We start from the raw sequence: 9,679 nt of genomic DNA on the forward strand, positions 1-9,679 counted from the left end.
TTGGCTTTCAACTAGTGTTTTTACTAGCTAACAAAGATCAATAAAGATGTCTGGAGTTACTAGAAGTACAAGAGGTTCCTGGAGAAGCAAGTTATCCACTTATTTCGAAGCCCATGGCCGTTTTTGTGCTTCCCACCCATGGGAGGTGATTGTTACTACCGTCACTCTGACAGTGTCGGCCTTGTCCATGAGTGTATTGAATGGTGGGAAAGTGGGGACTGTGTGTGGGATCTCTAAACCCTGTGTCGAGAGTCCAGAGGTAATTAACATGCTCTCTCTGTATTATTTAAAACTAACAATTATACTTTCGTACTTATGTAAGCAATTATCATGCTCTGCGTTCCTTTATTGGCTCGTTTAAATGTATAAGGTTGTTTTATGTTGTTGTGTATGCAAGAAAAATACGATTGGGTACAGCGCTAAAATTATATTTAGATTATCTACTCTTTTTCCACAGAAATCCGACACTGTCCTCCTCTCCATTGTCAACTGTCTGGCCGTGATCTACATATACAACCAGTTCAGTAAACTGAGGAAAGCTGGCTCCAAATACATACTAGGTCAGTACACTCACACGCACTATGTCCTCCAGTATATGAGCTCAGATGTAGAGCTCCAAGTAGTAGTAAGGTTTCTAATTTGGTTGCTTTTGAGCAGGCCTGCACTAGCTTGAGTCAGTATACAAAAATGTACATTTCTATAGTCTGGTCATTCTCGTTGCCAGTGCACATAAATTATTTTCTTCTATTTGTGTGTGATAGTAATTTTGATGCTATATCTGTTGCAGGCATAGCTGGTCTGTTCACCATCTTCTCCAGCTTTGTGTTTGGCAGCACAGTCATCAACTTCATCGATGACAAAGTCTCTGGATTGCAGTAAGTGAGAGCAGCAATGCACTGTACTAGAGACTAGAGGTAGAGGACTGTCCTCTCGTACAGTTAAGCATCCATGATATACCAGCAATGCACTGTACTAGAGACTAGAGGTAGAGGACTGTCCTCTCGTACAGTTAAGCATCCATGATATACCTGTATGCAGTTTGCTTGTTATTAATCTCCTCAGAAATGTTGGGTCTTAATCCTACGTGAAAGCTTATTATGGATTGCAGTGGCCCTAAGAGAATTTTGAATAGTTAAGTATCAGCAGAGTTGCTAGGTTTCTTAGGCTATCTATCTATCTATGGGATTGTTTTCAACTCACCACGTGGGTGTATGGTGTACGTGACAGTATGTCTTATAAAAATCATCAGATTTTTTGGGTCACCCAATATAGGTCATTATAATTATATGAATAACATCAGCTGTACATGTGCGTCCCTATCTGCTCATGGGATGTATGCGTGTCTCCCAAGTCACCCCATGTTGTGTTAGTGATTTGTGGTTGGCTTTGATCTCGACTGAACAATACTAATTTCCTCCCCCCCCCTACCCGCACACGCACACACACACACAGTGAAGCACTGCCCTTCTTTCTACTGCTCATTGATCTCTCCAAAGCCAGCTCCCTTGCTAAAATTGCGTTCAAATCCAGAACAAAGGTACGCTAGTACATGCATGCCTTGAGCATATGATAACCATGTGGTTTTCTCTAATCCTAACCTTTGTTTTTCTTGTATTGTTTCCCTCAAAATGACACCAGAAGAATTTTGATTGCCACATATTACAACTACTATCATTTGCATTGTTAGTCTATTGTTGTATATGGACCAAGTGTGCATGTTGTATCATGTCATGCTGTACCTTGTGTCATAGTAATGTATGATCTTTGTTACAGGATGAAGTACGTGACAACATTGGCCGTGGTATTGCTGAGCTCGGTCCCACCATGTCTCTGGACACTCTGGTGGAGGTGCTGCTCATCAGTATAGGCACCATCTCAGGTATGTGTGTGTGGGGGGGGGGTGGCTCTACACTACCTTTTATGTTTGAGAATTTCTTGATTGAACTGGTGTTTAAGAAATTTTCTTGTTGTTTCCTTTCAGGTGTGCCTCAATTTGAGACTCTTTGCTGCTTTGGGAGCGTGTCCTTGATAGCCAACTACCTCGTCTTCATGACCTTCTTTCCTGCTGCTCTTGCTCTGTTCCTAGAGGTCAGTTAGTTCACTAGTCTGCTCTCATCACAAAAACTCCCCTTTAAACTTCCACTTCCTGTAGCTACGTACAGCACCAGTGTGTTGTCTGTCTTTATCCATGTATATAATCCTGCTGAATGTACAGTATATTAGCAGTTATATATTTGATTGGTTACTAAGGCCCTACACATAACTCTCTGTAACCATGTAAAATCTTCTACCAATGTTAAAAATACAGACAAAAAATGTATGACACTGATTTCTATAGGTATGTCCATTCGATGCTGAGAATCCGATGTGGCATCTTGATGAACTGAACAGAGAGATGGAACAGTCTGAGAGGAGGCCCAACCCAGTAGCCCAGAGGGTCAAAGTAATCATGGCCCTCGGACTGGCAGTTGTTCACATCCACAGTCAATTCTTCTCTTCGATGACTGGGCTCTCGTTTGGATTCAGTACCTCCGAGGGCACAGAGGGTAGTCTGGTGGAGAGGCCGGCTGAGGGAGTGGCTGATGATGTCATAGAGAAGGTGCCCCTTAATGACTACCTCTGGTGGAAGGTGTTCAACATGTCAGTCGACCAGGTGAGGAGAGCCAGTAGACTAGTGCCAATGTATTGTAGTACCATATTACTAGAATATGTTTCTGATGAAAACCCATTCAGAAAATTTGACTCTTTGAGTTCTAACTATTGCGTTCTGGCAAGGATCATGTGTCGTACCAGTACCAGTTTATGTTTTTGAGATTTTATTGTTACGAAGTGATTAGCACTTACAAAGTTTGCATAATTATGTTTGATGCTTGCAAAACATTCTAGTAATACGGTAAAAGTATGGCCGTAAGATTATAGTGAGGGTAGCCTGCTTCAGTATCACTGTGTTATAGATGTCTGTGCTTTTGGCTAATTATACAACCACTAAACTCTGTAGTGTAACCACTGTACATGCATATCTCTCTACAGATCATCACTGTTCTATTGGCTGCTGTCCTCTTTGTCAAATATATCTTCTTGGACAAGTCAGGATCATACTCTCCCTCCAGTGTGCCTCCAACTCCCAACTCTTCGCGGAAAAACTCCACAACAACTGTCTTCTCAAAATCTAAGCCGATTCAATCGTCTTCCTCCCAGTCTGGCTCTTGTCCGTTCCTTCCTCCGTCGTCTCGAAATCTCGATTTTTCACCGGGTTCTTTAAATAGGAGAGCGGCTGATGAGAGCATGGAGAAACTTGTCAATAACGGAATTGTGATTACCGATACAACTCGAAGACCAACCACCACGAACAATACTAATACTCCTAGCATCGACAATGTACCAGCTAAACTACCAAGCAAGTCTTCACCGAATAAGTTCGACTTAAGGCTCAAACCAGTGGCAAGCGTGACTGTTGGTACACAGACAGATTTTGAGGACCAGCCAGTTAAGAAGAGCATGTTCAGTTTGGGAGATATGAGTGAACCCAGTACACCTACCGAGTCCTCTAGTGGGAGAGAGAGCCCAGAGACAGAGATACCGGCAGAACCAAGACCCATCAGTGAATGTCTGGCATTGTACAAGTCTGATGTGAGTCTTTCGTATCACCACTGTATATATAATACTGGTATCACTGCCATTGTGCTTAGGATTGTAAGCCTCTCTTTAAACCATAGCTATGCTAATGCCTTTGAGTGCTATAAATTGTTTGTTTCCTTTGAGTACCGCCCATACATGTAATGTGTCTGGAGTTAAAGCATACGTGTACATGTACATGTAGCCAGTGCATGTACATGTACATGTAGCCAGTGCATGTACATGTACATGTAGCCAGTGCATGTACATGTGCATGTAGCCAGTGCATGTACATGTGCATGTAGCCAGTGCATGTACATGTACATGTAGCCAGTGCATGTACATGTGCATGTAGCCAGTGCATGTATTGCATGTGTACACTCTTACCGTTGCCCTACCAACACACAGGAAGGGGCTAACCTACTCTCAGACGAGGAGATCCAACAGCTGGTCAAGGCCAAGCACATTCCAGCCTACAAGCTAGAGACAGCCCTCGGTGACCATCAAAGAGGAATTGCTGTCCGTCGTCAAATACTCGAGAAACAGCTCGGTGGGACCATCACCCTTAAAACCCTCCCCTACAAGCACTACGACTTCTCACTAGTCACCGGGGCTTGTTGCGAGAACGTGATTGGATACATGCCCCTACCAGTCGGCTATGCTGGTCCCCTCCTACTAGATGACAAGTCCTATCACGTGCCGATGTCCACAACTGAAGGTGCTCTGGTGGCCAGTACCAACCGAGGCTGTAGAGCACTCTCTTCATCGGGCGGAGTGCGTAGTATGATACTGGATGATGGAATGACTCGTGGACCTGTTCTTCGATGCCCCTCCGCTATGGAGGCCGGATCTGTGAAGGTGTGGTTTGAAGACAGAGAGAATTTCGATTCAGTGGCGGAAGTGTTCAACTCCACAAGTCGGTTTGCTCGTCTCAAGGCAGTGCAAGTAGCAGTGGCTGGCCGATTGTTGTACATCAGATTTAAGGCTTTTACTGGTGATGCCATGGGCATGAACATGCTCTCCAAGGTCAGTGGGGTTTGTATACATGTATATAGCCAAGTGTATGTTGATAGTTAGTTGGTACTATATACATGTCAGGGCTGCATCCAGGATTTTGGATCAGGGGGGGGCGAATTGGGAAATTTAAAAATGTAGGAGGGGCGAAGTCATCAGCAGTACAAATGAATCTGCCAGATCCTAGGGGGGGGGGGGTGAAATTGTGCCCAGGGGGGGCGAATTACCCCCCTCGCCCCCCCCTCAATGCAGCCCTGCATGTATATCTACCAAAACACAAGTTTTTGCAATAGTGCGTTTATACTGTTCTTGGTCATGTTTTAAGCCAATTATGAGTATGTTTTGTGTTGTCCTTTCTCAGGGAGTTGAAAAGTCTCTGAGTTTTGTCACAGAGAAGTTTCCTAATCTAGAGGTGATCAGTTTGAGTGGCAACTACTGCACTGATAAGAAGCCAGCGGCCATCAACTGGATTGAGGGGCGTGGCAAGTCGGTCGTATGTGAGGCCACCATTCCATCGCATATTGTCAAACAGGTAAGGAGCATGCAGCAAATAAGTCCTACTGTACCTTATGTCAGGAGTACTCCTGCTTGTGCTTGTGTGTGTGTACATTTGGCTGTAAAAATCATATCATCACAAGGGTAGCTAGCTAGCTGTAGGGCGACGCCTATCAAGTTGATGTTTGACCACACACGAAAAGAGAGGTGGGGTTACTCATTAATTTTATCGTATAGCGGGTATATTTCGAGGGTATAAATTTTTGCGGATGGACCATTACAAAGGATTTCGCGGATTTTATTTTCGTGGTCTGAGTTCCAGCCTTCTGGCGCATGTGCACATCAACATGCAGCTGTACCTCCACACTGTTAGCCTCGAATCCATAATACTGAACACGCCTACTATTCATAAATTTTCGTGGGTATAAAATTTTCGCGGTACAGGCTCAATCCGCGAAAACCGCAAACATTTATACCCTCGAAATATACCCGCTATACGGTATGTACTAATTAAATTATTGCCTATCCGGTGTACATGTGCAAAGCCCTAAATTATCTCTGTTGTCTGTTTGTGCAGGTATTAAAGACTAATGTAGATGCATTGGTTGACCTGAACATCAGCAAGAACCTAGTTGGATCAGCCATGGCCGGAGCTATCGGTGGATTCAATGCTCATGCTGCCAACGTTGTCACTGCCATCTACATTGCAACAGGACAGGTGTGTGTGTGTGTGGGTGTGCATGTGTGGTGTGTGTGTGTGGGTGTATGTAGTGTGTGTGTGTGTGTGCGTGCGTGCGTGCGTGCGTGCACATGTGTGTGTAGTGTGGCCAGTATCTTGAGTATCTGTAAAGTTTGAAATGCTCTACTACTTACATGTATGTGTGCTGTACATGTATAATTGTTCTACACATGTAACATGTAGATTATAGAAAAATCGCTTGATTTGCTTTTTTCTCCATCAGGACCCGGCCCAGAACATAGCCAGCTCCAACTGCATCACCCTGATGGAGCGCAGTGGATCCAAAGGAGAGGACCTGTACATCTCTTGCACCATGCCCTCCATCGAGATAGGTACCGTGGGAGGTGGTACGATCCTAGGACCACAGTCAGCCTGTCTCTCGATGGTCGGAGTCAAGGGTCCCAATAAGGACACCCCTGGGGATAACGCTAAACAGCTGGCCCGTATTGTGTGTGCCACTGTACTGGCTGGTGAGCTCTCGTTATTGTCTGCACTGGCAGCTGGCCACCTCGTCAAGAGTCATCTCACTCATAACAGGTGGGTATGAATTATGTGCGTGCCGTGGTATAAAATAATGTGTTTAGTTTTTTATGTTACAGAGGTTTTCAGGTAGGTTGAGGGAATGCTTCAGAGTGTGAAGTTACTCATGCTTAAGTTTACTATCGGATGTACATACAACACAGCAGTAATTTACATGAGTAACTTCACACTCTGAAGCATTCCCTCAACCTACCTGAAAACCCTGTAATGTCATTCTGGTAAGTTGAAGACTCTACGATTAAAATTTTAACAGATGCATCACCATCATATGTTTGCATCTTAGTAACATTTCTTTTCTTCTCCCTTCAGGTCCAATCTCAACCTAGCCTCTATTCCCGAGAGTGCTGAGCCTAAGGAACATCGACGGACTCGTTCAGATACGACCTCTATGACCCACCAGACCACCCCCTCCAGTCCCGTCAGACGGGCCTCAGCGGCAGGAGGGACAGCTGTCAATTAGTCAATTGTGGTCACTTATATACAGTGTAGGCAAACTGTTCTGCATGTTATTTATTTTTTAATTTTGTTTTGTGATTGGCAATGCATTAGTATTAGTTTGCACATGTTTGTGAATCTTTAGTTATAATTATTTGTATAACATGTCCCAAATTTTTTGATTGGAATGTTAATTAATCATTAAATTTCTTACTATTATTTATATAAGACTTCATAAAGCTATTATTATAGCAAATGAGAAGCTACAATCGATCTTCAGTGTTGTAGAGCTCAGAGAAATTTAGTGCAAGGTGGTTCTCTACTATCTATATATGCAAGGACTCTGTACTGTATGCAGAAACCAGCCCCGCCCCTCTTTTCTAAATCCCACGTGGCCTTTTTTCCTCTGACCTGTAGACTCTACTTGTATTCATTTATAGCATTATGGCCCAGTCTCTGTCTTCCACACTAAGATCATCGGGCTTAAGGACTGGATCAGTGCTCTATAACGTGTTGAGTGAGTAAACTTAGCTAGCCATGCACATATTGAAGATCATTGGCATTGTTGAGTGTGTGTACGTGTGCTCTACTCGGTACGTACGTGTGTCTTTTAATTTTAAATTTCAGTGTGTTGCTGTTAATAATAATACATGGGTACACAGGCAAGAGATGGTATGGGCTTGCCAAGAGGGCCACTGGTGAACACTCTTGGGCTAAGAATAGACTGGCTAAAAAGAATGAAAGAGGCGATGAACTACCTCCATCAATTGGTGCAGTCATACATGCTTTCTGTGTCATTTGTTTCACTTGCCCTCTCTTTAGATGAACTGATGGAGACTCCAATGGCTAGTTTAAAGAGCTGTCGCAATGCTAAAGTGACCAAACTGAATGAGGTGTGTTTAATTGCATTGTACTTGTGCATACAATGTACACTAAGTAGGTCCATTATTATTTCCCAGGTGTATGATCTTTGCCTGACTCCTGATGACATTGCAAAAGCTGAGAAATTTTTGATTGCGTAAGCTACTAGGCACAAATATAGCATTGTGCATGTAGTTCACTCCCCCTCCCACACACACACACACACCCCCTCCCACACACACACTCCTCCCACAGCTATCGCCACGGTCTAAGCTTCCCCAGGGACAGTCTACCGCTGGTGGTGGTGAGGGCGTGTGTGAGAGCAGGGCTACCAGAGAGGGCACTCCATTATGTTAGAAACAAAGTCCAATTTGGAGTGTTCCCAACTCGCAAGGTCTACAAGATCCTCATGAATTCCCTCCTGGAGAAGGGAGCTGCCAAAGGTGTGTGTGAGGATGAGGATAATGCTCGTCATAAATGATGCTACAAACATTTTAAAAGGCTTATACATGTGAACACATTCAGGGTGTCATACAGGGGGATACCCCCACCCCCTAAGATTTGCATTCAGGATATTAAGGCAACCCCAAAACCCACCAGAACTCACTTAAGACCACCTAATTAACAAAAAATGTCCAGGCCCCTGGGTTCCCCTAGCCAGCGACACACTCCGCATGCCTTATTCCCCCCTCTACTTCAAAATCCTTTATGACACTCTGGAAGAAGTTCACTAACAATTTACTCATGGTTAAAATTGCTTGCCGTTAAATAGACTGTTCTCGTGTTTCTACAGGTGTAATGGCTGCGTATGATTTGTTGCTGTCGGATGAATGGACTCCTGATGGTATGACCTACAATATTGCCGCCAGAGCCGCCCTACAATTGGAGCTGAACAGAATTGCCTTGGAAGCCACCAGTCATAATTCGTCAGCAGATACTACACAGAATGAAACGGGTGGTGACTCGGATGTAGCAAAGAATGAGAGTGAAGGTGATGTAGAGGCAGCAAAGAATGAAAGTGAAGGCGATGTGGAGGCACCAAAGAGTGAAAGTGATGTTGCTCGGGGACTTGACCTAACAAAGACGCTTGAGCTCTGTGACAAGTGCTCAGTACTGGAGCCCAGACTGGGAACAAAGACATACAGAGTCATAGTGACCAGGCTGTTGACAGAGGTGTGTAACTCAAGAGTAGATAGTCTTAATGACTGATACGACTGTTGTATGCACACATAGATGATGTGTGTGTGAGTGTGCTCCTCTATGCACTACAGGGGTACACTGATGAGGCTAGTGAGCTACTGGCAGCACTGGAAGCAGACAACAAGCTACCCAAACAGGTATGTCTGAAATACTCCTCCCCCTTTCCCCCACTCTTACCCGGCCCTTTCTAGCCTTGTAATTTTTTAAAGTGAAATTCATAGTTGTTTGTGTTATTTCAATACACACACACACACACGCACGCACGCACGCACACACGTGCACACACACACACACACACACACACACACACACACACACACACACACGTGCGCACACACACACACACACACACACACACACACACACACACACACACACACACACACACACGTGCACACACACACACACACACACACGTGCACACACACACACACACACACACACACACACACACACACGTGCACACACACACACACACACACACACACACACACACACACACACACACACACACACACACACATGCAGACACTCTTCAATCTAAAGCTGGATCTCTACACTAGTGCCTCTGACTTTACTGGTGCCCTTGCTCTACTGGACACTCTACGTAGCAACAGAGAACTGGGCATGCCCAAAGAGGGGTTGCCACGACTACGCGAGGCTATTACTGAAACACGTAACAGTGAACTATTGAACTCTTTGGACAGTATGTGTGCTGATTTAGAGCAGTAGATCAATATATACAAACCACCCCAACCATTAGTTACCAATCTGGCGTGT

The 9,679-nt window shown here is 44.5% G+C and overlaps 2 protein-coding genes across 2 annotated transcripts; both read left to right on the forward strand.

Annotated features, from left to right (window-relative positions):
* Window positions 1–46: 46 nt before the first annotated feature.
* Window positions 47–7,052, forward strand: LOC135339008 (3-hydroxy-3-methylglutaryl-coenzyme A reductase-like). The gene is made up of 13 exons (XM_064535102.1): window positions 47–259; window positions 458–560; window positions 788–875; window positions 1,453–1,537; window positions 1,774–1,879; window positions 1,982–2,088; window positions 2,339–2,653; window positions 3,031–3,630; window positions 4,024–4,641; window positions 4,991–5,161; window positions 5,702–5,842; window positions 6,087–6,400; window positions 6,713–7,052. The coding sequence occupies exons 1-13, from the start codon at window positions 47–49 to the stop codon at window positions 6,861–6,863; spliced, it is 3,012 nt and encodes a 1,003-aa protein (XP_064391172.1). The 3' UTR covers window positions 6,864–7,052.
* A 151-nt stretch (window positions 7,053–7,203) lies between these two features.
* LOC135339035 (uncharacterized) lies at window positions 7,204–9,674 on the forward strand. Its single transcript, XM_064535143.1, has 8 exons — window positions 7,204–7,355; window positions 7,501–7,608; window positions 7,661–7,731; window positions 7,798–7,856; window positions 7,955–8,142; window positions 8,493–8,872; window positions 8,971–9,036; window positions 9,428–9,674. The coding sequence occupies exons 1-8, from the start codon at window positions 7,283–7,285 to the stop codon at window positions 9,629–9,631; spliced, it is 1,149 nt and encodes a 382-aa protein (XP_064391213.1). The 5' UTR covers window positions 7,204–7,282; the 3' UTR covers window positions 9,632–9,674.
* Window positions 9,675–9,679: the final 5 nt, after the last annotated feature.

This window comes from Halichondria panicea, chromosome 7 (genome assembly GCF_963675165.1).
Source record: "Halichondria panicea chromosome 7, odHalPani1.1, whole genome shotgun sequence".
Lineage (NCBI taxonomy): Eukaryota > Metazoa > Porifera > Demospongiae > Suberitida > Halichondriidae > Halichondria > Halichondria panicea.

Coding starts and splice junctions, on each gene's coding strand:
- LOC135339035 (XM_064535143.1), top strand. CDS start 7,283: ATGGCCCAGTCTCTGTCTTCCACACTAAGATCATCGGGCTTAAGGACT. Junction 7,609..7,660: donor TGAACTACCTCCATCAATTG/GTGCAGTCATAC, acceptor CCCTCTCTTTAG/ATGAACTGATGGAGACTCCA. Junction 9,037..9,427: donor ACAACAAGCTACCCAAACAG/GTATGTCTGAAA, acceptor ACACACATGCAG/ACACTCTTCAATCTAAAGCT.
- LOC135339008 (XM_064535102.1), top strand. CDS start 47: ATGTCTGGAGTTACTAGAAGTACAAGAGGTTCCTGGAGAAGCAAGTTA. Junction 561..787: donor TGGCTCCAAATACATACTAG/GTCAGTACACTC, acceptor TATCTGTTGCAG/GCATAGCTGGTCTGTTCACC. Junction 1,538..1,773: donor CGTTCAAATCCAGAACAAAG/GTACGCTAGTAC, acceptor TCTTTGTTACAG/GATGAAGTACGTGACAACAT.